At 55.8% G+C, this 27919-nt stretch overlaps 2 protein-coding genes and 1 long non-coding RNA gene across 11 annotated transcripts in view; 2 read left to right on the top strand and 1 right to left on the bottom strand.

Moving 5' to 3' along the window:
- The window catches only part of PRMT7 (protein arginine methyltransferase 7), a 57954-nt gene extending 56958 nt beyond the window's left edge, over window positions 1-996 (top strand). For 3 of the 6 annotated variants that reach the window (XM_007113305.4, XM_028477425.2, XM_028477430.2), the window contains exon 19: window positions 837-995. In XM_007113305.4, coding sequence (XP_007113367.2) covers window positions 837-877 — 41 coding nt within the window. In that variant the 3' untranslated portion in view covers window positions 878-995. Of the gene's footprint in view, window positions 1-836 lie in introns of all 6 variants that reach the window. The other 3 variants (XM_028477426.2, XM_028477429.2, XM_028477427.2) reach the window with 3 other exon arrangements.
- The window catches only part of SMPD3 (sphingomyelin phosphodiesterase 3), an 83784-nt gene that overhangs the window by 6480 nt on the left and 49385 nt on the right, over window positions 1-27919 (bottom strand). For 3 of the 4 annotated variants that reach the window (XM_055079277.1, XM_055079274.1, XM_055079275.1), the window contains exons 2-5: window positions 5732-7253; window positions 1170-1245; window positions 898-1053; window positions 8-97 (exon numbers count right to left, since the gene is read on the bottom strand). In XM_055079277.1, coding sequence (XP_054935252.1) covers window positions 8-97; window positions 898-1053; window positions 1170-1245; window positions 5732-7042 — 1633 coding nt within the window. In that variant the 5' untranslated portion in view covers window positions 7043-7253. The remainder of the gene's footprint in view (window positions 1-7; window positions 98-897; window positions 1054-1169; window positions 1246-5731; window positions 7254-27919) is intronic. The other variant, XM_055079276.1, reaches the window with a different exon arrangement.
- On the top strand, window positions 1062-12639 carry LOC114483985 (uncharacterized). The gene is made up of 4 exons (XR_008615598.1): window positions 1062-1185; window positions 2091-2175; window positions 2572-3445; window positions 9942-12639. It is a non-coding gene; the product is annotated as an uncharacterized lncRNA (long non-coding RNA).

Consider the following 27919-nt stretch of genomic DNA (forward strand, 5'->3'; position numbering starts at 1 on the left):
AGCTCACCGATTGCCCACAGCTTCTCCTCCCCAGGCCCCAGGCGGCAGGGGTCCTTGTAACGTGTAAACAGGGAGTGCTGCTGCTCCAGCTTGTCGTCTGTGCAGGGAGGGAGGGAGTGCTGAGGGGCTCTGGGTGTCTGGCCTGTCCTGGAGGGCCACCTGCCCCTGGTGCCGGTCTGACCAGAGTCACCAGGTCCCTGTCCCTCAGGTAACTGCCTCTGGGTGGGGTCTGTGTCCCCAGACAGATGGATCTGTGGTTCATCTGTCACTGGGTTTCTGTGTTCTTGAGAATGCCCCCTCTAACAGCCGTCAGAATTGTGCCTGGTGGGACTTCCCTGGTGGTCCAGTGGTTAAGACTCCACGCTCCCAATGCAGGGGGCCCGGGTTCAATCCCGGATCAGGGAACTAGATCCTGCATGCCACAGCTAAAAGCGCCCGCATGCCACAACTAAAAAAAAAATCCTGCACGCGGCGACGAAGATCCCGCATGCCACAACTAAGACCCGGCACAGCCAAATAAATAAATGTTTAAAAAAAAAAAAAAAAGAAAAAGAATTGTGCCTGGTGCAAAGTAAGAGCTGAATACATACTTGGTGAGTATCATTAGCTAACCCCATTAGTCTGGGTTTCAGAGGCTCCCAGCCTTCCCTGCCAGAGGTTCATCTGTGGGGCATCTCTTTGTCTCCAGCAAGGTGGCCTCTGAGCTATTTAGGGAGAGCAAGGGCTCTTATTCTAGGATTTCTCGGGGGCAGAGAAATCAGTCTTGCTAAATGTCCCACCCACGTGCTCTGGAGGAGCAGGAAGTTATTTGAGCTGCCTAACCCCGGTCTTTTCAGCTGTGACTGGAGCCCACGCCTCCCCGAGTGGCCGACCCTAATGGTGAGGAGCACGCCTCACCAGAGGAGCAGTTGTCAAAGTTAAAATCTCCGCAGACGACGTCAAACGCCACCAGCTCCTCGGGGTTGGCTGCGCTGGACGAGGAGGTAGATTTTCGGAAATCAGCCAGCCAGTCCTGAAGCATGTTCAGCTGCTCACACCGGATGTCACTGTCCTCTGTGTGGCAGAACCACAGAGAGATGATGAAGCTGCTGCCAGGCCCCAGCCGGGCCAATCCCAACCATCTGAGGGGACATTCCCCACCCGCTGAAGCTCGGGCCCCTGGACCCTACCTGGCAGGGCGTGCAGGTGTGTGCAGGAGATGTACCCGACAATTCTTTGGTCGTGAGGTGTATTTCCTACCTGCACCTGTAGGGGAGGAAGCGAGGTGTTGGTGATGAGGCCTATGAGTTATCACTGCTCTGAGCACAAGGGGACACTGGCGACTCCTGCCCTCAGCCAGGTCAAACCCTCAGAAGCCCAGCTCTGTCGACTCCTGGCTAGACTGGGGCTCCGGGAAGAACAGTACATGTCCTGCTTCTAGGAGCTTCTGCTCCAGGGTGGGAGGCAGATGCACGAAGAAGTACCAGCCTGTGGCATGGTGAGTGCCACCGACAATTCAGGCACGGTTTTACAGGAGAGAGATGCAGAAATTGCTCCCCACACCCGTGCTGTCTCCTGGTGACCAGAAGGTCCACATGGATGACCCTCAAGTGCCAGCCCCTTGGTTCTTTGTCCACTCCTGCCTGGTGGCTCTTTCCTCCTCCCCTTGGTCACACCCTGGACCTGATCATGGCTTGGAGCCCCTTCCTGTGAAGTCTGAATCAGGCTCCCCTCTGGGATGTGGTGCAGCCACAAAGCCCACCACCCTCCTCCACTGTGAGAGGCCTTGGACCTTGCGTTCCGCTCTGTCTTCCCAGTCTCTGCCTCTCTGGCTTCATGAGCAGTCATTTTAACTGCTTTTTGATTGTGGTCCCCTGTTGGTCCCCAGATCTGGGATGACAGCTGTGGCCGGCACCTCTGTCACGGCTGACCCCAGGCACCCCATGGCCTCCATCCTGAGCCCAGTCCTCCTTCCTCCACAGGGGCTTCTTCACGCTCTACTCTCCCCACCCTCGGTCCTTGCCTCCTGCTCATCTCCTTCACTGGAGACAGCATCCCTGGCAGTTGGAGTAGGGCCGAGGGCTCCTCCCTGACTCCCTGCCCAATTGCAGGTTACCCTGGCAGACTGTTTCCACGGGTTGGCGTAATGAAAACGAGCATCTCAGTTGTACAGCACAGACAACTCGGCCCCCAGTGGTGAGCCTGGTGCAAGCCTGAGCCCTTGTCGGGCTGTGGTTGGGGAGGGGAGGGTTGGCCCCCCAGCCTGCGGGTTCTCAGGCCCTCTGCTGGAGGCTGTGAGAGGAGAATCCCTCCTGGCGTGGTCCCCAGACCATCCTCGGGTGCCCTTCCGAGAGGCCTCTGGTTGAATCCACATCCTCTTCCTCTCTGGGCTTTCCTCCCATCTGAGCCTCAGCTGTCTTCCCCATATTTCACTAATCTAGTCCAGACTGGGTTTCGTATGATGATGAGACCCTGGACCTCGGGAAGTCTCTAGGGAGAGTGACTGTAGAGGCCAGTTCTTGGCTGAGGTGCATGCAGCGGCAGCGCGGGTGCTCCTGGCCTCTGCTGAGCATAGCTCTGCCCGTCCTCCAGCTAACAGTGGCCTGGACTCATCACGGGCCCTCCACTCTGAGAGCCTCGGGAGGCTTCCATCCTTCTTTCTGCTGCTGAAGTCAGGTTGGTATTATTCTCCTCCATGAGGTCTTTCTCGTCATCAAACACCCTTAGCTTTTTGCAGCTCTTCATCCCCTTTCCCAGCCTGGATAGATGCACATCTTTCCTTTTCCAGTGCCCAGGCAGATGAATGTCTGGTTACTTGATAATGGGCCTGGATTTGGGGCTGTTTATAAGCTCATATGTTCACCATTCACTTCTTGCCCATATTCCAGGCCCAGACCTTGGCCCAATGGTACCCCCACCCCTGGAATCCCTTGGAAATTACACACCGTTGGTTCCCCCTGTTGCAAAAACACAACACAGCTTTAAAACCACAGTGCCCCCAGAGGCCACACGAAGGTGCTGTCTGCATCCTCAGGCCAGGAGTCTGTTCCCTCCTCTCTAGTAATATTCACGCTGTGAGCACCATGCCTAGCGCTTCACGGATGCGGCTTTACTAGATCCTTACAACAACTATGAGGATTATACTAAAATTACACCATCAGTGGCCGGGGTCCTGAGGCTCTGGTGGCTGAGGCTGGTTGAAATCTGATGCTCAAATCTGACGTTCTTGGCTCATGCCCAGTTCCTCCCCCTGCTCCACACTGCTTTCTGAGCTCCTGGTGACTGAGCCACGCTTTTCAGCAGCTGCCCACTTGAGGCTTTTAGTGCATAAGCCCCTCACTCGCTCAGCACTTCATGTCACCTGCCTGTGCTGAATCCTGGGTGGGGACAGAGACAAGTGCAGGGAGGCACCACTCGGCCCTGCTGCTGAGGAGAACCCGCCTGGAGGGAAGACACGCAGAACAAGGTATGTCAGCCCCCTGCCCTCTCCCTTCCATCTGTCCCGTGAGCTCACCAAGATCCACTTTATTATGTGCCGGGACTTACTGATTCCCAGCTTGAGTCCTCGGGAGCCTCAGAGGCTCGTGTTTCTCTTGCAAAAAAACAAACAATCACTCTGAGAGGTTGTGCCTTTAGTCCTGGTGGACAAAGACTGTCAATAGAACAGGGCCCAGAATCAGGCTCTCTCACTCCTGAGGCAGAAGCCCGTCCATTCCCTCCCTCCTTTCTCCGGGCGTCTCGTCTCGGTAGCAGGAAAGCACACTTTCCTCGAGGATGAGAAGCTCTGCAGAGTAAATGGGTAGGCAGGGCTGGACGGGGAGCCCCGGGTGAAGGGAGCAGCCAGGCTAGCACATTTCCAGCCCCTGGGCCCTTCCGGGGCTGGCCTGGCTCCTGAAACCTCGCTTATTTCACTCTTCCACGTAGAGAAAGAGGCACACTCTCGCCAACAGAGATGAGCTGGGTCTGCTGTGCCGGGCACAACGGCTCTGCTCTCGAGTTCTGTCTGACGGGAGAGGCGGGCAGCAAGACACCTGGGGCCAGGGCTGAGGAACCCCCTAGGGAAAGCTGGCTTGTGCTGGACGCCGCTGAGGAGAGCTCCACTGAGGTGGGGCAGCCAAGACAAGGGGGATCGGCACATGGAGGCCCCTCAGGGTGCGGCTGGAGCAGAGCCCAGGGAGGTTGGAGGGGCCCAGGTGAAGGCTGACTTCTCCCTGAGGCAGCAGGAAGAGGGTAAAAGGAGTCAGACTTGGGACATGAGGAGGACGTGTTAGAAGTGGGAGGACAGCCCAAAACATCTGGGTGGATGCAGAGGAATGGTGGCCTGGGCAGTGATCTTGCAGCTGGAGATATGGGGTGGACCCAGAGGTATCTGGAAAGTGAAAGTGGGAGCCCGGGTGGATTGACTGGGCTCAGGGCAAGAGAGTCATCAGCAAGTGCGGAAATGGAGGCTGTGGAGCCACTTCCCTGGGCAGGTGCCTGGGGCCGGCTGGCCGTGGTAGCAGCTTGGAAATGAAGAGGGCTGGCCAAGTGGGGTCACCTGCCCTGGGGGCTGCCAACCCCCAGCTCAGGCTGAGAGCTGGACAGAATGCAGCAGGCCTGGTGCTGCCAGATCTGCCAAGGTGGGGAGAGAGGTTGCCTGTAAGAGGAGTGCCTTCAATTTCAGCGTCTCAGGAGAGCCAGGAACCACAGATCTGCGCCGGCTGAGCCATGCAAGAGGCCTGAGCGATGGGAGGGGAGTTCTGGGCGTTGGGGTGTGGCCCTGGCTCCGGCAGGCTCCGTGTGGACCATCCGCCGGGCCCTCGCTCCTGGCAGGAGCTTGACTGACAGGTGGCACTTCCCTGGACAGGCCGAGCACGGTCAGAGCTGAGGCCTGGGCACGAGCGCCTCACCACGCTGGGCCTCCACAGTAGCCGCACCAGCCCCCCTCCATTCACGGAACCCCTTCTAGGAGAACTGAGAAGTCTTGAGGGGAATACAGATAAGATCCGCACCCGAAGCAGCTGCTGCCTCTGGGGGCGGCAAGCCCTGTTCTGTAGCAGCTGGCCAAACGGTGCTTCGGAAAACTCTGGAAGCACCAAGAGCAGCTTTTGGATGGGGAACAGAAAGTCAACACGCTGAGCGTGTCAGGCTCAGAAGAAGATAAATGCGTAATGACCAAATTACCATGGTCTAAAAACTCCCCCCATTGCATCCAAATTAGCAGAAATAATTATGATTCACTTTAATTAGTGACTGTGGAAGTGAAGCCTCGGGCTGGTGGGCAGAGGGCCTGGTGTGGCAGCTGCGTGACAGCCAGGAGGGAGAGGGCGTGCTGGCCGGTGAGGCTGGTGGCCTGAGGCAGCGGGTGTGGACGGCCAGGGCCTGAGAGGCCTGCCTGCAAGCTACAGCCATTTGTCTGCAGTGATTCAGAGAAGGGGCTCCCTGCCTCCACCGCCTACCACCTTCACCACCGGCACCGTGAGAACCTCCCAGGCCGTGCCGCTCCCCACCTTGTGAGTAGGCTCTACGTTGCCCCTGCTTTACAGATGGGGAAATGGTGGCTCAGAGATCTGAGGAACTTGCCTGAGGTCACCCAGCCTGGAGTCTCGGCTCCTGTCTCTGCATTCTTATTACCCTTGTCCCTGAGCTGGGGGCCCCCCGGTTCCGCTCCATGAAAGGCCTTGTCTGCCCCCTGCCCTCCAAGAGAGCGAGGACCCCGGCTGCAGCCTGCCTCCCCCCGTGGCTCTGGGACCTGCTGGCTGAGGCCTCCTACCTTGAGATACAGAGCTCCCTTCGAGGCCAGACTGTCGGAGGACCGCCCGTTGGGGTAACAGTGATAGGCCACGTCCATGATGGGGTAGCGGCTGGCAAAGAAGAGGCCGCTGTTGAGACACTTGAAGCTGCAGCAGCCGTGGCAGCCATAGACCCCGACGTCGTAGAGGATGTACTCGAAGTAGCCATGCAGCTGGTCTTTCAACTTGGCGGCCGCCCGCTTGTCAAACACCTCCTGCAGGCACAGGAAGTCCAGGTTGGCGGGAAAGAAGGCTGAGACCTCGTGGTCAAAGGCCTCGTCCGGGTGGCGCCTCCTGCGCACAGCTGCCTTCTTTGCCACCGAGGCCTTGTACGGGAGCTTGCTGTTGGCGCCTGGCTCCCCACCGCCGCCATCAGCCCCAGCCCGCGCCTTCACCAGGGACTCCCTGGAGGCCGAGGGGCTGCCCAGGCTCCCCGAGTCCCCATCCCGCTGACTCTGGTTGGGCGTCTGGCCCCGTGGGCCCCCACCAGCCCCGTTCCTGGCCTGGCCCCCAGCGGGGGGGTCGACGGCTTCGGGGGGCCGGCCCCCCTCGTCGCCACCGATGCGCACGATGCAGGCGTCCTCAAGGCTGCTGCCATCGGCTGGGTCCCCGGAGGCCAGGCCATTGGCAGCCTCGTCACCAGGGTGACGCCCACCGTACTCCACAGAGGCCGTCCTCTTAATGCTCCCAGGGACGGCCCGGGCCACACCATCACTGCCCTGCGGTGACACCAGGCTGCTGAAGCTGGCCGCGCTGATGGAGGTGTTGGTGGGTGAGTCGATGTAGATTTTGATCTGGGGCCTACTGGCCCCGTTGCGGATTCTCTGGCCGATTTCTTTGGCCCGGGCTTGGGTGTTGAAAACGTTGTTGAGCCTGGCCAGCGAGTCCGGGAGGAGGCAGAGGTTGGCAGTGGCGAAGCAGAAGCTTTTGCCAGGACCCGTACCCTTCCATTCACTGAGCAGGGCTGCCCCGCCAGCTGGGCCCTTGTCCTCCAGCCGGGAGTAGATGTAGGGCCGGCGGGCCGACTGCAGGGTGGACCAGAGGAGGAACCCCAGGAGCGCAAAGGGCAGCGAGGCGACCAGGAGGGCCAGGTAGACGGGCGTGAAGAGCACGGTGCAGAGCAGCTGGAGGTAGCACGGGTCATCCGCCCGCTGGCGCTTCTCGTAGGTGGTGGGTATGAAGGAGGCCAGGAGCCGGTCCGCCAGCCAGTAGCATGGGAAGATGAGGGCCCAGGACACGGCGTGCAGGGCGGACAGACAGCTGTTGGGAAAGGGAGTCGTGTACAAAACCATTGCAGCTCACTGGGCGCCGCGGCCAGCCCTACTACATGATGTCCCTGGCGGTGCAGGCACTTTCCTGGGCGGGGCGGGCGAGTTGGGGGCGGCCGGAGGAGGGTCACCTGCTGGTGAGACCCGACTGTGGATGGTCAGCGGCGCATGTCGGCCAGCCAGTCATGGTTCCCCTCAGTGGGCCATGCTGGGCCACCAAAGGCTGCTGGAGAACCTGCAAGACAGAAAGTGAGGGGGCTTTTATTCATCTTTAGGGGGGCAGGTCGGATGCTGGGGCCGTTGCTCTGCTCACCCCGTTCCTGCCTCCACCGACATGAACAGGACTGTTCTGAGGACCAGGCCGGAGTTGGCAGGCTCACGTGGGGCGTTGGGGACCAGGAGCGGGCCTGGCACTCTGCATTTGCCCGTGTGTCTGGCTCTCTTCGAGGAAACTGCCTGGTGACCTGACTGCCTCTAGCTGACCTTTTTTTTTTTGGCTGCGCTGTGTGGCTTGCGGGATCTTAGTTCCCCGACCAGGGATCGAACCTGGGCCCCTGGCATTGGAAGCTCAGAGTCCTAACCATTGGACCGCCAGAGAATTCCCTAGCTGACCATTTTGACCTTGTAAGCTAATTGCTTGGAAACTGGCCCAGGATTTGAGGAGCACAGTTTGTGGGCATGCAGGACGTGGGGGGTCCTAGAGGATGCCTGGGCCTGACACTGGCCTGGAGCAGCCTGAAGCCCGTCAGGAGCCAGGGGTGTGTTTAGAACAGGCGAGGGGTGAGCCTGAGAGGAGCCGCAGACACAGCCGCCTGTCACTGAGTGTCGAAAAGGGGCCAGAGGGTCCTGGGGCAGAGGGCAGTGTGGCTGGTGGGGCCCCGGAGGGGAGAGTCCCTCCACAACCAGGCTCTCACTGTGCCCCAGCCTGCAGCATCAGACCGTCTCTGCCGTCCCACTCCTGCTGAGCCCCAGCAGAAATATCTGCCTGACGAGGACCCAGGCACTGTGTGGGCCTTCCCAAGTTCTAGAATGATCAGAGTTACCCAGTTACAGGGGACCCTCATGGTCCCTGTCACCTTTGAAGAAGTTCCCTGGAGCTTTGAGGGTCTGGCCCAAGCTTCTCCCCTAAGCACCCCCGCCACACAGCCCCAGGGCCCAGCTGAGGCTCACGGCTGCCAGAATGAGTCCACCCCGGGTCCCCACCCCAGCCCGTATGGGAGCTGCCATGGGTCTCAGAGCAGGCCCAGGGCCCTGCCCGGGAGAGGCTGCAGGTGCATTCATTGTACTGAACGTAGAATCAAGAGAGACAAGGGTCTGGACTATTTACCCAGCCTCCAGGGACCAAGGGTGATCATTCTGTGGTGCAGCTGGTATAAACGTAATGCAGAGTTTCTACGACCAGATCAGCTGGGGGACTCATTTCCTGTTGATGTCTCACGGGCCCAGCCTGCTTCTGCCATGGCAGACCTTGGGGGTCTGCATCCACAGGGCCGTCTGTCCTGGCCCCACACCCTCTCTTCCTCCTGCCTTCCTGGTCACCTCAGCCGGGACCTGGGTGCCATCCGGACTCTGCCTTCCCTCAGTCCCCACATCCCATCAGTCCTTCCTGCCCACCCGAGCCCCCGTGGAGCCCTTGTGCTGGTCCAGGACTGCATCACATGTCACTCACTTTCCCGGCCTCTTCCCCATCAGGCCATCCTCCACACGATGGCTGGAGAGACTCTGTCTAATCTGATCACATCACAGACGCCTCAGCCCCACTGAGGCCTTGCTCAGCACTTATTGGGCGTTGCTTCTCCCCAGCCAGGCCCACCCATGTCTGCAGTCCCAGCCCTCTTTGTGTTCACCTCCCAGTCTCCGGATGTGGTTTCCTGTCCACGCCTTGCTATTTTCTCTGCCCCTCGTCTAGCTCACCCTTCTTCTTCTAGGATTCAGCTTAGAAATCGCCTCCTCAGACAGGCCCTTTTGTCCCCCTTGCCAGGTGGCTTAGGTACCTTCTCTGGGGGCTCCCGTCCCCCTTGGGCATGGCCTGATCTCTGCAATTCTAGATCATAAATGCTCATGGGGTGAGGTTACCTCCCTGCAGAGCTAGGGGCTTCTTGGAAGAAGGAGCTGCACTGAGGGCGCCGGGGTTCCCCGGGCTGCAGCAGCAGCGGGATCTTAGGAAAGGGTGAGTGAACGTTGGTCGATCTGCCTCACGGTGTAAGGAGGGGGAGTTTCAGTCACCCAGTTGCACCCCTGTGGCCACCATCTGATGTCGGGCTGTGGTGCTCAACCTAGAACAGAGCTTAATGTCGGAAGATGAACTTAAGCTGGTGGCTGTGTCTGGTTCTGGAGAATGTGTTTCACAAAGATTTTACTTTCTTCAGAGGAAATTACTTTGAAGCAAACACTGGAAGGTTACGTTTCGAAGCAGATGTGTCTACTCAGACCACAGCCATCTGACCAGGAGCCCCTCACTCAGGTGTGAGCAACGAGGCTCACTGGTGGTGAGGCCAGAGAGCTGGCCCCAGTATCCTCCCCGCCACATGCTGTCCTGGAGCCTCAGACTCAGCCATTGGCCTTCACCACCTCCCCCATACCCAGCCTGAATCCTGGCCTCTGAGGGCCAGACCCCGGGTTGGGGATGTCCTAACCCTGATGGCCTTGGTCCTGTGATCAGCTCTTTCAAGGGCCCTGTGAACTCAGGCCGGGCTGGTGGGCTGGAGCCCCAAGACCAATTTCATAATGACAGTGGCTGAAATGGGAGGACTTGCTGCACGTGTGCTGACCCTCTGTGCCATGATCTCCTCTAACCCCACAGCAGAGCTGTGTCACCTCTGTGGCTCAGGGCTCGCAGCTCAGGCTTGGAGGGGCTGGTGGCTACCCAAGGAGGCCACGCCCGCCATCTGACATACTCACTTGTTCTTTCTTTAAATCCCAGCAGTTTCATTTGAGTTTAACCTGGAGTTGGGGTGACAGCCCCCTCGCACTCCCACGTAGCCTGATGGGTTTGCCTTCCCCTCTCCCACGGCACACCGAGTGTACACGTACAGGAGCCGGCTGGCTTCAGGCTGGTTGCAGCGAGAGCTGCAAGAGAGGACGCAGCCACCTGAACCATTTGGGCCCCCAGGAAGAGCCTGCAGGTCCTGTCCCTGTGGGGTGGGTGTCTGGAGCTGCCCCAGCTGCCAGGAGCACCCACGGTTGGTACCAAGGTGCTCGGGCTCGGGGTCCAGGCCAGACACCTGGGGAGCCCTGGATGTCGCCCCAGTGTCACAGAACAGACCCCCTCCCACGTCTCCCTCCCCTCTTTCCTCTTCTCTGTAGTCTGAGGTCATCAGCCCAGCCCAGCCAACACCATTTTCCCCTGCCCCACCCGGCACCGTTCCCCTGTGCTCAGTCTCAGGCCACAGGCCCCAGACCCACAGTCTGCACCGCAATCCGGAGGAGCTTCCGAAACAATCTGATTACACTTTCTCCCTTTGGTGGTCTCATTGTCTCGGGGGATGAAGTCCAGTCCCCCGATCTCTGTCCAGGGTCCTCTGTGCTCCTGCCCTCACTGGCCTCTTTCCCCACCCAGCCTCCACCTGGGCTCCTCCACCACCTCTGATGCCCACTGCTGTCTGACCTCCAGGCCCCTGCCCCTTCTGGGCTCTCTGCCTGAGACTCCTTTCCTGCCTTGTCTCCTATCAGCTCCTCCTTAACTCTTCAGGGCCCAGCTGATATGCCGCCTTCTGGGGGGGCGGGTGGCATGGGGGGGCAGGAGGGGTCTTCTTTGACCCACCCAGGGCTGCCTGTGACCACCAAACCCTCTCCATGCTGTGCTGTCATCCTGGCAGGAACTGGAGTGGTTTAACATCTGGATCCCACAAACGGAACTCCATCAGGACTGTCTGGCTGAGCTCAGGGCGGGCCTGAAGAAGGGATGGGCCCTGCTGTGTCCAGGCTGAGAGGCTGGGAAGGTGGAGCGGGCGGGGCTGTCTGCCCCAGAAGGAGCACCGTCACACTGTGTTAGGAGTCAGGCGTGGCTGAGCCCTGGCTGTGACGACAGCTCTGGAGAAAGGATTTGGGAGGAGAGGAGAGGGTCTGTTCTATTCACGCCTTGCTGCCGTCCAAGCAGAACTGGCCTGTGTTCCGTGGGGTGGCCATAGCTCCGTTATGGGTCAGAGGTAAATGCAGCCTCGCTTCATAAAAGGCTTCCTGAGATAAATTCTTAAACCTTCGGGTCTGTGTGGCTCATCCCCAGCGCTGGCTAATCAGGGTTGGGATCTGCTGGGACAGGGCTACTGGGTGGTGGTGAGTGTCCCTCTTCAGCTGCCCTGGGTCCTCCTCACTTCTGCTGTGGCCCCAGAAACCCTTTTCGGCAAGTTCCCTCCCCAGCCCTGCCTGCAGTGGTAGGTGTGACTTTTCTGCCTTCCCTGGGCTGGTCACAGGAATGTTTTTTGTCCCCATTCAGGCATCGATGGATTTGAGGGGGCTGGCAGCCCAGAGGGCCGATGGGTAGCGGTGGCCACCACAGCGGTTCTCCAAGATGTGGTAGATCCGAGCACCTCGGTCCTTCCTGCCTGCTATCCTGGCCCTTCACAACTCTCCTAGGTCCCCTGTCCAGAGCCCCTCCACCTGCCTCTCCTTCCACGGTGCCCTGGACATAAGGAGCCTCAGGTGCCGCCCACCTGCCCTGCTGCTGCGTGCAGTCCCTGCATCCACGCACAGAAGCTGCTGACGCAGTTGACACAACGGGGATTGCCACCAGTGGAGCTGGTTTCTAAAGCTCTGTGGTTAATTATTTTGTCTCAGTGAAATGAAAGGAGAGTAAACAAACAACAGCACATTAATGAGTCTGATCTACACTTTCTCCACGAAAGAGGAGAGCAAAGTTAAACATTGGAGGCTGGCAGCTTCTCAGAGAACCCGAGAGTCCTCGGAGGGCTGGCAGGGCAGGATGTGGTGCACAGGCGCCCAGCCTGGCCCCCAGTCCCGGCCTTTTCTCTCGCCTGGCCCGGCCCGGGTTCCGTCTCCCAGGGAGGAGCACCTGCCCCTCCTCCCCGCCGCAGTTCTCTGCTTCCGTGTCCTGGGGTTGGCACCTTTGCCAAGCAAAGTCCAGTCAACCCTGCAGGCAGGATTGCTCTTTCAGGTTCCTATTTTAAAGCCAACCATCACCCTCGGGCTTATCCCTATTGTGGATCCTGGTGTGTGGCTTCTAGGGTTGCTTGGGATGACCTCTGCCCCAATACCATCGTTTCCAGAGCTGGCCTGGAGTCCCAGACACCCTCAGGTCCTGGGCTCAGGAGTGGGGGTCTACACAGTGCCCAAGAGAGGGCTCCCAGGACTCAAATGCTCTGTTCTAGAAGCAGAGACCACAGACTCACTCCCTCACCCCCCCGGCTGCATTGCTCAATGCTCAGCATGGGCTCAAAGGTCAGGCTGACCTGAATGAAATCCTGGCACTGGCGTCAGGCTCACTGAGCCTCTGTCTCTTCACGGAAGTAACAATACCTGCCTCCCAGGACTATCACGAGGATTAAAGGGGGCCAGGCTGCTAACATGGCTGGCCCTGTTTCCTTCCCTACCTCCCCCGCTCCTTGCAGGGCCTCCCTGACCACCCCTCCCCTGAGGCTGGCCCTTGTGTGCCCTGTTTGTTCTCCCCGACTGTAAACTCAGTGGAGTTTGCAGACAGGACCAGCTGGTTCTGTGTGCTGCTCTGGGGCAGCCCGAGCCTGCCCACTGTATTTCTAGGCCCCGGCCTGACCTGCAGAGCCCTCAGATCCTCAGAGATGCCTCCACACTTTAGGTCAGAGCCGCTGGCCTTCACTAACTTGTTCCTCCCCCTGCGGCGAGGACTGGACTGGGTCTGATTGCGACAAGGAGACCGGGCTGTGGAGCCAGGATGGACAGAGGAGCAGAGAGCTCCACAGTTTGCAGATGGGAGAGGAAGAGGCAGCTGGTCAGGTCCTGGACAGCACCTGGGAGGTCACAGGCCCAGCCACTCCCAGACAGGCAATGCCTGGGCCATTGAGAGCAAGCCGCTCACACCGCAGTTGCTTCTGCAGGTTACTGATGATCTGTGGTGACCCGTCAACACGGAGACCACTGCTTGCTAACCTGTGACCTGCGGCCACCACAGCACGAGAAGTGGGGACTCGGACTGACCAAAGTCACTGTCCTCAGAGCTCCGGGCCTGGCTAATCTGCCCTCCCCTGGCGAGGGCGTCCTCAGGGACAGGGCCTGGCCAGGCCTGGTCCTGTTTGAGTGAAGATGGCAGGGTAGAGAGATGGGTCCCCAACAGCCCTTGTGGGCGAGCTGCAATGGACAGGATCTCTGCTACTGGATGCCAAATAACACTGGCGCTGAGATGCCGTCCCACTTCCATCCCCCTGGGAAGTGGACCTGGCATGTGTGCTGGTCCCCAAGATGAGCTGCACAGAGGCCCAAAGGGTCCTAGGGGTTCTGACTTGGAATTTAAATGTCTCCTGCAGCATGAAAGTCAGTAAGCCAGACCAGTTCTCCTGGCGAAGGCAAGCCCTGGCCCCTCTGAGGAAGCCCACACCATCTTTTGGGATCTCTAAGCCTTACTTTGGGAACTTCTGGGAATCTGGGTCAGGTGTTGCCCCATGTTGGGCTAGGATGGGCCCTGGCCCTCCCTCACACCACTTCCATCTGGTCCTCATGCCTGCTGAGCCCTCTCATCCTGGCAGCAGGGCTGGGAGTCCTGGAGCAGAGGGACCCCCTCTCATCGTCTTTGTTCCCAAAGGCTCACGTCTAGCAGGAGCCGGGCCAAGCCCCAGGTTTCCGCAGGAAAGGCGGAGAGGATTGTTCCAATCCAATGACCAGAATGTGCTCGCATCGCCGGCAGCACTGAGATCAGGGCCGGCCCATTTCTGCCTGGATGCCTGCTGGGGAGGGGTTGGCATGGCAACATGAGCTCTGAGCTGCTGAAACTTGGAGTCAACTCGTAGCTGGGAGGACAGAAAGAACGACGGAAGAGGATGCTTTCCCGTGCGACGCAGGTCAGACAAATCCAGGCTAATACCTGAAAGCCACATCCCAGAAGCAGAACCGGGCTCCAGGGTCTGGTGTGAACACATGTGCTGTAGCAACGACTCCCACCAACACAGCTGAACCAGGTAAATGTCTATTCACCTTTCTATGTCCAAAACACCTGCCTCCCCTTCCTTGAAGCCCTCCCACCTCTCCCTCCCTTGCATATCCCCAACTGTCCCTATAATCAGGTACCTGCCGGTGTGCACATCAGGCCCCCCACCAGCCTGGGAGCTCCCAGTGGAGTCTCAAGCACCAACACAGGCCCGAATCCTAGCCTGCTCCAGCGCCATGGATGTGGCAGACCTACTTTGCTGCCCCACACCAACGCAAGGGGAGGGCCGTGAGCCACACCAGGCCAGTCGGCACCCCAGCAGCCTCTTGACCCCACTGAATGGTCACACGACCCTAGCTAGCTCTTCCTGGACCCCTCAGGAAAGAGGCCTGCATTTTCTCTGAGATGGAAGTACTAAGAGCCTAAAGCTTCTGGAGCCTTCCTGGAGAGTGAATCCAATTCAGAGGAAAACAGACCTTAGGGCTGGAAGGAGAGAGGCCAAGTCCTGGTGACATCTTTGAGCTCCAATTTCCCCGTGCCTGAGGCCAACGCAAGCCCCAGAGTTTCTAACTAACGAGTTGGCAAAATACCTTTTGCTTTGCTCTAGACACTTTGAGCTGGGTTTCTGTCACTTGCCCCCCAAAGGATCCTGACTAATATATACCTGCTGCTTGATTTTTCCAAAACTTCATTCTTATCAGTTCCCTTCCTGTGCAAACCTCCTTTGGTAGCCCCTGGCTTGCCTACTGGGCAAAGGGGGTCTCCCTCCTGAGTCCTCGAAGGCCTGGTGAGACCTGGTGCCTGTGGTTTGTGCCCCATGAGCATCCCTTAGGAGACAGCAGTGCAGATATTATAAGCACAAACTCTGGTGTCAGAAGTGCAGCTTCAGGTCCTGCTTCTAATATTGGACAAGGTGCTTAACTGACTCTCTGAGCTATAGTTTCCTCATCTGTTAAGCACACATAGTAACAATATCTCAGGGTAGTTAGAGATGATGGATGGCCACCACTTAGCATGGTGCCTGACACATCTCTAATACAGTCAGCCCTCTGAATCCACAGTTCCTCACTCCTCTGTATCCATGGATGCGGATCCCACAGATACGGAGGGCTGACTCTAAGGGACTTGAGCATCTCTGGATTTTGGTATCTGTGGGAGGTCCTGGAACCAATCCCCTGTGGATACTGAAGGACGACTGTAATATTATTTTATCACTACTACTACTACTGTTAATTTCTTTGTTGCAAAGGCCCTCAAGATACAGCTGGAGCCTTTGAAATTTCCTCCTCGTGTGCTTGGTTGCTTGACAAAAAGCGTGCCCTGCTATCCCAAATGAGGGGCAAGGATGGTGCAGGGGATGCCGGGCCTCCATCTCTGGACAGGACTGTCTATTGTGGGCTGCTTGTGCAAGCCCAAGTCACAGGCCTCTGCAGAAGCCAGATGCAGGCAGTGGGGCCATAAAATTTTCAAAACGAAATTTTTCCATGGGAGCTATTAATGTGTCATGTGGTTTCTGAGAATAGGAACAGGCTGCAAGCAGCTCTGTGGCACTCCTTCAATCAGTCAGCCTCGGCATTTCCATGTCAGAACTCAGAAAGCCCAGATAAAGCCAATTCCTGCGTGACCAGAAAGCAAATCTTAAGCCAGGTTGAAGTTATATGTGTTTGGGTGCCCCAAGCAACCTAGTGTTTAGAGTTGCAGGACCTCTGGGTTCAGGACCTTGTGTAGCAGGGATGTGGGCCAGTTGCCTGGGAGTGTGGGCTCCATAATGGGGTGGGGCTGAGTTCGAAGATCTGGCCACCCTACCCTCTATGGTCTGCCATTCCAGAATCATCTGTTGGTGACTGAAATGGGGACTGTTAAGGAGAAGGCTGGATGGTGGCTGATACCTAAATCCACACCTGAGCCATCCTGAGCGGCATCTTCTCTCATTCCTATGTACCCTTGTATTAGGTTCAGGAACCTGCCTGCAGCCAGATCTGTCTGCCTAGAGTCTGCTGAGGGCTGAAGCCCATAGGGTGCCTGCCAGTCCTTTGCCCTCACGGCGGCTGAACCCAGGGTGGGGAGGTGCTGGGGGGTGAGGGCTTCCTGCAGGATGAATATCAGGTCTGAGATCGCCCTGTTCACAGGGTCTGCTCCACTTGCCATTGACAGGGCAGCTCCAGGGCAGGACTGGAGCAGGCAGTTGTTGACTACTGGAGAGGTCACGTGCCAACAGCTGAGCATCTAGACGGGCCTGGGCCTCCTACTTCAAGAGCTCTGAGCCTGCCCAGGTGCTGAGGTTTGTGCCTGAGCCTCGCCTTGCAAGTGGCCAGAAGCCGGGCATCCTGTAACTCCCTAGCAGGTCACGTCACCTGCCTCAGGTGTTGTTGTCTGTGTTGTCTGCTGTGTGACCAGCTGAGTGCCAGCCCCCAACAAGTTCCCTGCTGGCCAGCACCACTCAGGAGAGTCCTTCCTCAGGGACGGACGCTAGGAGGAATCTCGCTTCTCTCAGGCTCCACTGTTGAGGCTTTTGTCCCAGCAAAGTTCCTGCTTCCCTGACATGAGAGCTGATGTTAATGGTCCCTGAGCCGAACAAGGCTTGGAACATACTTAAGAAGAAATGACAACACACTTTCTGTGGGAGTAGAACTTTAAATACAAGTCCACACAAATGGCAGGATTTATGCAGACTCAGTGTTCAGCTGCGTTTCAAGTACAGCCTTTCCTCCTGGAATGGATTGGCTAGCAGAGCAGTGTGTAGGCATTTCAAGGCACCAGAGAACACAGATGAAGACAACAAACCTCCCTAAAACGGAATAGACTTGCTAAAATTCTTCTGAAAGGGATCATTTCACATTCAGCCTCAAGTTTTCTATGCAAAGAACATTTAACAAACTGAGTCCTAGAGGAGAATTTATGCAAAGATTAAAAAGCAAATCAGTGCGAATGAGTAAATAAAATCAGGCATCAGCATCTCACCAACCTTCCCTGTAGCTCTGGGCAGCTGGGCCCAAGGGCTGCATTTCTGAACTGAGACTGGATCTCACTCACCACTGAGGGCTAAGCTCCTTGTCCTGGGCCCTTTCAGAGATCTTGGACACCAGGCCACTGCTATCCTCAGGTCCTGCCTCTGCACACGGTACCACAGGAGCCCTTGGCTCTGAGAGAACCAGCCAGAAGACCTCCTGAGAGAGGATGGCCCAGCTCAGGCCGAGCCCTGGACTGCTTGCTTGGGGAGGCCTCCGACCTGCCTGCAGGGCTGTCCTGGGCCTGCTCCAGAAGGTATAACTGGGAGGGGATTGGGGGCTGCTGTCTACTACCCTGGGGAGTGGGACTTAGAGCTACATTTGCATAAGAATGTGAATTAGTCATTTGTCCACAGCAAAGACCAGTGGGGAAGACATCATGGGGATCTGTAGCCCCCCAAGTTCCCTCTAATTGCTGCCACCAAACCTGCTTCCAAGGGTCTTCTGAGGCTCTGGGTTCCAGTTGACCCCTGCCTCTCTGGTAGTGGTGCCCTGTCTACACCTGCTCTTAGCTGTTGAATCCTACACTTCTGAAAAGGGAGACAAGAACTCTTGGATGGAGACCACATGTCCCCAGATTGCTGGTGTAGACATGCTAGTGTAGACAGTGACACGTCTCCATTCAGGAGTGACTGACTTAAAAAGATAAGCATGCTTTGCCTTTGTGAAGATCCGGGTTAGACTTTTCTTCCCTTTTTGCCCACATCTGCCTGCAAGCCTAGGACAGGCCTCTTACCTCACTTCCTCTGGCCCCTAAAGCAGTGCGGGCCTACTTTCTAAGCATGAGGCAAGATTGCACCTCCTGGTCCCCTTGCAGTTGGGTGGTATCGTGTGACTAGCTCTGACCCACAAGCTGTGAGTGAAAGTGATGTGTGTCACTGCTGGGCCAGAGTACTTCACAGCAGGTATATGCGGTTGGTCCCAGGGGCCAAGCGGGGCCTGCAGGGGATGGGAGTGGGGAGAGCTTCGAGATGAAGCCAACAGCCTGGGGTGTCAGAGCCCAGAGGCCAGGCGTGGTCAGATGCTGCCCGGTCGTGCTGGCTGACTGGTGCCTGCCAGGGCTGGCGAGGGGCAGATGCAGAGGCAGAGGCAGAGGCAGGGGCAGGGCAGCAGCTGTCAAGCTGGGAGGCTGGGGGTGCTCGGCATCCATTCCCTGTGCGTCAGATGCTGCTCGGGGTATTTCACAGCAAGGGCCCAAGAATTTCTGGGGGCAGAGCCTTGCTTTCCAGGGGTGTATATTAGCGTGTGTGTTGGGGGGTCCTCCTAGAGGGTATGGAGACAGGAGAGTGGTGGGTGGTGGGTGAAGCAAGCAGCGAGCAAGGGAGGGAGGTAAGATGGGGTGGCAGAGAGAGCTGAGAGTAGGTACGAGGACGGCAGTGTCACTCAGGAGTCCTGCCTGCCAGCCTGTGCCCTTCATGGCCACAGTGACCGCCAGATCCCAGATTACAGGCCAGGAGGAGACACCGGGGGAGGAGCAGCTGTGGAAAATGGGCTTGAGAAGAGGCTCCAATGCATGCACTTACAGTTTACCCCTAGTTGGTTCTGTTTAACTTAAGTGCTTAGAATGGCCCGTTAGCATCCCACCCATACCACGCAGACCTCAGAGTAGTGAGAGCCTGGCGTGTGCTGGCTGCACTCTGGAAGGACTGAGTGACCCCCTGGCTGTGACCCTCTGGCTGGCTGCGGGTCTGGGCAGCCACCCAGCTTGACGCTACCTGCACCACCCCCACTGCTAGATAGAAGGTGCACAGGGTATCTCACCGGGCTTCCTGGTAGAGATTTGGAAAGAACATTTCCAGAACAGAGGTCAGCACCAATGCGAAAACAGTCAATGCAGTTTCAACCAGATTTGCTTTAAGAAGCAGGTCCCACAGGAGGCCTAAGCGGCTTGATCCTCATCTCTCCCTCAGCTCTCTTCCCCCTGGTCCTGGGCCACCATCCGTCTTGTTCCCTTCCTGCCCTTGGGACTGCTCTTTCTCCAAGCCCTTTGTTGTCCCCTCCTCCCTGGCCCACCCCTCAGGAGCTGGACCTTGCCCTGCCTCCTCTCTCTTCTCTTGGTTGATCTCTCATGGGTCACCTGTTCCCAGGTGATAGCCAGCCCAGGTGTCTCTCCTGACCTCTGACCCCATGAATTTAATTGACAGCTCTCTATCTTCCCCTAAAAGTTTATCATTTGTCTTTCTCTACTTCCCCAACACCAGCTCTGTCTCCTGAGTGGTCCTAGGCCCCTGGACCTCCTCCATACCCACCTCCTCTCACCAGCCCACGGTTCTGCCTCCCTAACCCCTTGCATCCATTCTCACGGCTACGCCCAGTTCAGGCTTCACCCTCTCCCACCTAGACGCTGTGACAGCCATCACCTGGTCCCCCTGTAGCTGGCCTCCCTCCTCTGATCCACATGGCAGCTGGTGGCATCTTTCTAAACTACACATTGGACCACATTGCTCCCCTGCTAAACTCTTCAGTGGCCCTTGCTGACCCCAGGAAGATGCACCTGGCAGGGAAGGACAGGAAAGGGGGGGCGAGGCCCAGCAGCCTGATTGCGTCCCCGTCTACTTCTGAAGTCCCGGGGACCCCGACCTGCGCAGTTTCCCCCGAAGCCCTTATAGCACTCCGTGCCTTCGCTGAGGCGGCTTCCTTGCAGCCGTCATCTGTGTGAAGGGATGAGGCCTCAGCAGAGGTGCTCAGGGTTTGGAAGTCACAGTGATGGTCTCTTCACCAAACCCCAGCCAGTCCCCTCCTCTGTGGCCCCAGGGATAACTAGAGACCTTTGGCCTGGCTCAGCTGAGCCATTTCTCTCTTGACATTGGTAGTTTCCATGCATTTATTGCATGTTTGCAGTCTGCACACCAGAAAGGTAACCAGCCTCCCATACTTTCAGATCTACCACACTAGACACAAAACTGAGAGAGAGAAGGCTTGAGCAATGTTGGCAAATTCCATACCTCAAAACAAAGGGAGGGAGGGCCTTATGTGTGTGGCCCTATAGGGTGTCTGCAGGACCAGGGACCCTGCCCACATGGTGACACCAGCAGCTTTGGAGCTCATCCACCCACTTTGACCTCCAGTGCTGGGGAACTCAAGTTCTTTTTTCCCCTTGCAGGCACTCAGTATTTTATCCCATCACCTGTATTTTGGGCACAGAGTAGGCAGATAATAGGAACCCCTGATGACTGATTGACAAGTGACAGCCCTGCCCCCTGCAGACCTGGGGTCCAGCCAGGGTGGCTTCAGCAATCCAGCTCATCTGGGGCCGCCTGTGGCCTGCTCAGGACCTCAAACTCATTCCCTTCCTCCCTTCCACACTCTCTCCCTGTGAGGTGGGAGTGCGAGCCAGTCCATGGCAGAGACATGATGGAGACTAGAAATGAGCCTCAGAAAAGCAGAACTAACAGATCCACTTCTTGGGACAAATGAGCAGTTGTTGCACAGAACACATCTCATAGAATGTGCTCTTGACACTGATGGTGCAGCTACACTGTACAACCACCCCAAGCAGATATTGTTGGCTCCATTTACAGAAGAGAAAACTGAGTCTCAGAAAAGTAAATGACAGTCCCCGAGAAGTGTAGCCTGGTCACCAGGCCCCAATTTCCCTTTCCTCTCTGCATTTCTCACCAAAGTTTAATACACATGATATGCAAAATATGCAAATGAGCGCTGTCCAGCACCAAGCCCCGCTACCTCCGGGACAAGTTCCCCACACTGTCCCCCTTGTCTTGCTTGTTCTTCCCCCTCAGTTGCCACCAAACAAGATCCTCACCCTGTCTTTCCAGTCTCTGAAGCTTACATTTGTCACCCACCCCCACTGAGCCCTTAGTGAAGACCCTAATAATTTTCCTCCCTCCCTGTGGACTGCCGGCCTCATCCAGCTCCTCTTTTGTTTTTCCATCCAGTCACCATCACCTTGGACCACCAAATCTCCCTACTCCCAGCTTGGTGACCTCCCCAGAAACCGTGAAAACATCTAATTTGCCAATATTTGGGAGGAAGCAGGTTCTTATAATGGTCTTGCTGTCCTGGCTCCTGGACTGAAGTTCCCAACTGTCAGGGGGTCAGAAAATGTGTTTCTGGTTTTCACTTTTATCGTGGTAGTTTGAATTATTTCTCTGGGATGGATTCGAGACTAGAATTACGAGGTAAACTTTAAAGCTTCTGACACATATTGCCAAACTGCTTTTCTCCAAGGTTGTTTGAGTGCCTGTTTCACAGCATCCTTACTGTGAAATGCACTGGGTTTTAGCCTTAAAAAAAATTTTTTTTTAATAGTTTAATGGGTAATGATATCTGATTACAATTTCCAGGATATTTAACTTGTATTCCTTCATTATTGTGAAGTGCTGCCTCAATCCTTTTCCTACGTATTGAAGGAGTTCGAATTTTCTCCATAGATTTGGGTGTGTCAGACATACCCCCGCTGCAGGCATTGAACCACATGAGGGTGGGTTCAGAATGGGACCAAACTGCTTGCCCCAGATTGCTTACCCCAGAGCTGTGTTTTCAAACTTTTTATCCAAGCAGCAGAACCTTTTCTCAAACAGTCTCACACAGCACTTCTTTATATAAAACATTAATAAGCAGCCTATGAGGGGAGGTCTGGAGCGCCCCCTCCCCTCCCCCTCCCCCTCCCCCTTCCAGAAGCTCCTCTCACCTGAGGAGGGGCCGCGGGGACCTTCTTGTCCTTCTGGCTGAAGAGGGAGCACTCCCTGCGTGAACTCAAGGGCCTGAAAGTAGATGAGCGGTTCACGGAGGTGTCCGGACCTCCACAGTCACCGAGCAGCGCAGTACAAGTGCGCCAGGTACAAAGACCGAGGGGCCACACCTGCGCCGGAGGCACCGCCACACCCTCCACGTCGCCAAGGAAAGGGTGTGGGCCCCCGCTGTCCCCACGAAGTTCAGCCAGAGTGGGTGGGAGCTGAGGTTTGTGGGACAGACCTAGACAGGCCCGGGGGATAGGAGGTTTGACAGGTGCGGAGGACTCCGTGGGTGGGAGGCACGAGGCTTCCACGTGGACGGCTGGACCCTGGCCAGGCCAGCGATGTGCAGGTGAGTGGCGGGGAGAGGCAAATTCGGAGCCCCGGCCGCGGGGTAGGGATTTGATCTGATAGGCGAATCTAGAACAATCAGAGTTCTCCCCAGGAGAACTGTGTAATCTCAGCCTCACAAGGACACCTGCGGGTGGGGGAGAGCTGAACCCAGACCCGGAAAGAGGGACAGTGGCTACTGGGACGGGGGTGGGGCACGGGGAGGAAGCCGCTTGGCCGCAGATAAGGAGTAGACAGACCGGCAGAGGAAAGGCTCAGCGGGGACGCTTCGTGAACCCAATGGGGTCTTCGGAGGGGGGCGTTTGGGAGGGCGCTCGTGTGAGCGGAGACCTTTGGACACGAAGCCACCGGCTCCTCGCATTCCTTGTTGACCCAGTCGCAGGATCGGCGGGCCTACACACTCACTCCCTAGGAGGGGTTCTTAGGCCCGGCTCACTCTCTGGCCCCGCCCCACCCTTCTAGCCCCGCCCCGGCCTCAGGTGTTGGATCAGCCCCGATTTTCCGGTTGCGCGGCCCCTGGGTCTCAGGCACTACCTGGCCTCGACTCTCTCGGCCCCGCCTCCTGAAACCTGGCCCCAGGCAGCTCTCTGGCCGCGCCCCTGGCCTCAGGCAAAGTCCTGGCTCTTTAGTCCCTCCTTCCAGTCCCAAGTCGCGCCCCGCCCCCGAATTTGCAGCCGAATCCCTGGCTTTTGTCTCGGCCTCTTGGATTTCGGCCCAGGAAGTTCAGCCCGCACCTCGCGCAACCCTGCGCGGAGCTCGTTGGCTTTACACCTTTTCAGGCCAGTTCTGCTGCCCGGCCCAGAGCCCTCTTACCACCCTCACATCGCAGGCAAGGCAACCGTTACTCCCCAGGGCCCCTCTGGACCAGCCCCTGTCCTGCATATACACTTATTTTGCAAATCACCCAAACTGTTTGAGAAGAGTCTGAAATTTGAGTCCCAAGTCCTCTGCCCTCAAGCCAAAGATGTTGCAGAGGAGCTGGAAGGAGTGTCTTCTCACTTGGGAAACAGTTGGTGCCCTCCTGATTAGAAATCCATTAGAAAAGCTCCAGTGAGACAAGGGTTCTAGTCAGCTGAAAGGTCTTGGGCAAGTCATTTAACTTCTGAGCCTCAGATGCCCCCTCCCCCATAACACTGGGGTTCCCTACAGGATCTTGGATGGCTACGGCCAGGACCAAGTGAGCACAGGTACTGGATGTTACCAGATCAGAGCGGGAAGAAGGAAGCCTGAGCCCCTAGGTCCTTGCTCTACATGCTCTACACGAGGGGGCCTTTGTTTTTATGGGGACGCCCTGGCTTATTTCCTCTGAGTTAAGCACTTGGCAGGCATCCCTCCCCACCCATGGCCTGGGGAGTCCAACCTGCCAAGACGTTAGAGGGTGTCCTGTCCCCTGTGCCTGGGACGCCTGCCTCCTCACCCTCAGTAAGCCGCCTTCACCCTGCCCCTAGACCACAGGCTGGCAAACATCTGAAAGTGGGCAAAAAGCAGCCAGCCCAACCTTTGCGGCTCTCAGCTCCCACCGCGCTCTCCCAGAGCAGTGAGGAGCTCACACCTCATCTCTCAATGAGACATTTGCCAAGGAGCGTGTCTTAGTCCTCAGATATTCCCCAAACTATCCCCCGGAGGCTGCATAGCCTCTCTCCCCTCCCAAACTCTTCTGAAAAATCCCCTGTGTGTTTTTTCAAAATAAAATTAAATGACAGGAACTAACTATTTAGGGAGGGGCTCCTGAGGGGAAATGGAATCTCTGCAACCTTGAGATTACAGGACTTTTCCTCTTCTCAGAAGAAAAGAAAAACATGTCAGGTCATTGATAGTCTGAGCCAGACCTTGTTTTGAAATACGCTCTCCTCTGTCCTTCAACAAACTACAGCCTTTCTCCCTCTTTGAAAATAAGACCACATCAAGTCAGGGATTAGAAATGGGAAAAATTCAATCAGAGCCTCCCTCCGACAGTTATACATCTCAGTACACTCCCAGGCGAGCAAAATCAGCTCCCACTATAACCCAGCTCAGCATCATCATTCAAAACGCACCAGTAGGAAATGGTGAAACAGAAGGACCTTTCATCCCGAGTGAACGAGGCCTGCAGCACTGCTCTCCTAGCTCTGGAAGCTGGCGGTGTCTGGGGCCAGTGGAGCTGGGGCCTGTTGCTTAAATAGGCAGTGGGAGGGTGTTAGGGCGGGCCTTGGGGGGTGGGCATGGAAAGTGGGCCATTTACCCAGCACAGCAAGGCAGTGTCCGCCGAGCCAGCAGTGGTCCTAAACACGCGCCTGCCTGCTTATCCACCATGAGCCTCAAGCCCACAGGCCTCCAGACCACAGACCATCACCTGGGATGACCCCTGATGGACGTGCAGCTCCAAGTGAGACCACATGCCCAGACTCACGGAGCTTGGTCCGGGTTCCTGGATGCCTCTGCCTGTCCTGAGACACAGCCTGGAGAGCAGAACCAGCTGTGGAGTTGGACGGACCTGCTCCCTAGACCAGTAAGTAGTGGCCTCAAGCAGGGCATCTCACCAAGCCTCAGTTTCTACTTTCTTGAAATGAGGATAATAACACTGACTTTATAGGCCCAGAAATAATGTTTGCAAAGGGCCTAGCACCTAGAAGGTTGGTTTGTTTATCCACATGATGATGCTGGAGGCAGGTTACCTTCGACAAGGTTCAAGCCCAGAGAGGTTTGGTAACATACACAAAGTCACACAGCCCTTCAGCTGAGTCAGGGTCAGACTTCATGCAGAGCTGAGACTAAGTTGGGTTGGCAGAAGCCCTTTGAGGTGAGGGTGGGGAGCAACTGCTGGCCTTGGGGAAAGGTCTTGACTGAACTCTGGTGAAGGAGTTACCCCTAGAACCCCAGCACCAAGGTAAGGGAAGAGGCATGGCTGGACAGGCAAGCTGAGCTGGCTAGTCTGTGCATTTGGTTGGGACCTTAGCGCGGGATGCAGACATATCCTAGAATAACTACTAGGAATGGCTGGTGAGAGGTATTTGTTTCTTTCTACTTGTACAGAGCAGGTCTTGTTTAGGAGCATAACTGATGTGTGGTTAGAATACACATGTGTGGTTAGAATTGCACGTTTTTTCCTGAGGTTTATCTTTACTCTCATGATGTCAGCTCTCTTGTCATTCTAATTTCAAAAGAACCTATCTCCCTTCATTTTGGCTTGCCAGATAATTTATCATGCAAAAATTGAACTAGCAAATGTTTATTTCTTTCCCTGAGAGTCAAACTTGAAAGGCACAGTGTGTATACTTTAGTTCTAGGCTGAGCTATTTTTTCATCTCTGGAAACTTTTCTTGTGTTATTTCTTTCCAGATGTTTTCCTCATCGTATGCCTCATCCCATCCATCTCTCTCTCTCTCCAATTTTTGGGCTGCGACCCCATTTCCCATTTTCCAGATCAGTTATTTGCACCTTTGCTTGTTTTCTGTGTCTCCATTTCTGGTTGGATGTTTTATTTTATCCTCAACATCACTGATTCCTTTGTTCTGTTGTTTCAGTTAGGCAAACTACTACATCCAGATGTTTTTCCATTCTTTTATAGTCATGGAATTACAGCCATTTTTTGTTGTTGTTGTTCTGTTCCTGTTAGTACTATTTTGGTCATTTATTTCTTTCAACATAGTTACTACTCAGTTCACCTTACTTGCTCCTGAGGCTTTGCAGATTCCATCATCTAAAAACAAATTAATTGACATTCCTTGAGGGCCTACTGTGTTCAGACACTGCTGCTTAGTATCTAACACTGTGGCGCCTGCTTCCCTTCCAAGGTTAACTCAGGAGAATTCTGCAGTTAGAGCTGCTTTGAGGGAGATTCTGATTAACTGAGATTTATTCCATCTTGTTCTAAAAACAATTCAAGATGATTTAAACTGTGTTCTATGTACAATATAATACGACTTTTTTTAAGCAGTGAGAGAATTAGGGCTAAGGGAAAATAAAGGTGGAAAAAACACGAAGCAGCCAAGCAGAGATGGGAAGATGGAGTGAGTGAAGGGAGGGTCTTGATTCTGACGGTAGCCTCAAATGGGCACGGAGGAGACGTGCTTTATGACTGAAACCTGTCCGTTTGATTTTTGCTGGTGTTGACCCTTTGAGTTCTTACTTGAATGGCTGCAGCACAGAACGGGCCACATGGTGCAGCTCACTCTGCAGGCCCCCAGGGTGGGAAACGCTTTTGTGTTTTGTTCGCAATAGGGATGGAAATGAAAGGAAACGAGGTGAGATACACTCATGGTGTGGATGTGTGGGCAGCTGCCTGTAAACACTGGAACAGTTGTGTCCTGCTCATCTTCCAAAAGTCCGTATTGATTGAGCACCTAATTAGCCGTGTATTTCCTGTGCTCTGAATCAGATTGTTTCCCTGTTTTGGGGTGGCAGGTGTCATCTGGGTGAGAAGAAGGCTTCTTGGGGGGCTCTCTGTTCCCATAGAACACCAGAGTGCCCTCATTTCACACCTCTCAGGAAAGTTTTCCAAGTGACAGGTTGATTGGTGTATGGGTGGTTACCAAAAAAGATTCTATTTTATTAGCTGTTTGTCTTGCAAAGTGAAATCGTTTTTTTTTTTTTTTTAAACTTTATCAAAATGTCATCGGCCTGGGGTTTAAGAACGTGCCCCCTGGCTTTGAGGGAAGATTTGCAGATCCTACAGGTAAAGAGCTGTCATGTCAGGGCCTCACTCAAGCCCTTGAGTGATGAGCTCAGTCGTGGCCGCCAGCCTGAGTCTCTCCTGCAGTGGGGTGGAGGGCACCCAGGGCCAGCTGGGCACCAAATGATGTTGCCAAACCTCATCCTGGTGCCTGAAATGCCTTTTTTTTTTTAATACATCCAGGGAAAATAAAAATTGAGAGATTGATGCACATGAATGCTCATGTATAGGTAATTTTGCTTTTCTGTTTGAGGAGGAAATAGAAAACATTCCACTTACTCATTTTTTTTAGAGTAAAAACAAGGAAATATATTAAACAATTTAAAAGTATTTGGTTTCCTGGTGGGATGAATTGGGAGATTGGGATTGACGTAGATACACTAATACGTATAAAATAGGTAACTAATAAGAACCTGCTGTATAAAAAAATAAAATTCAAAGAAAAAAGTATTTGGTTTCCTGTTGGTGGCACTTAAAGAAGAGAGAAAGACAGAGAGGAGATTGAAAGCAGTGGAGGGAAGGCAGGAGTCAGAGTCCTGTCCCCAGGGACCACCCTGCCCTCTCTGCTCCAGCTCCCTGCTCCCAGCCCGGCAGCCCCGGCCCCTTCAGTCGGGTGGGAAGGCTCTGTCCTTGGCCTCTTCCTCACCCTCAACGTGTCCTGTCCAGAGCCAATCCCTCCCAGCTCTGCGGTCCATTTCCAGTCCCTGCTGCCCCCCTTCTCTGGCTGTCATTTCCCCTCAGGCCTCCTCATTTCTTGCCTGCATGGTGGCACAGCCAGTAAGCCTGGGTGTGGCCCCTTCCATCATGCTCCGTGTCCAAGCCCGTGATACCCACCACAAGCAGTCTGAGTTCATCCTGCCCTTGTCCAGCATCTCAGATCTCTCTCTCTGTGCACAGAACAAATCCCCCTACCTTGCCTGGCTTAGGGGCCCTTGGTGATGGGGCCCCCACTCCTCAGCCTCACGTCTGCCTTTTTCTTCCTCCCAGTGATTCATTCTGATGGCCTCAACCTCTAGCTTTCCTCTGTCCTGGAACATGCCATGCTCTTTCACGCCTCCGTGCCTTTGCACATGCTGTCCCCTGTGTCTGGAACACCCTCCCCAGTCCATCTACCTGGCACCCAGC

The sequence above is a fragment of the Physeter macrocephalus genome, chromosome 17, assembly GCF_002837175.3.
Source record: "Physeter macrocephalus isolate SW-GA chromosome 17, ASM283717v5, whole genome shotgun sequence".
NCBI classification, from domain to species: Eukaryota; Metazoa; Chordata; class Mammalia; order Artiodactyla; family Physeteridae; genus Physeter; species Physeter macrocephalus.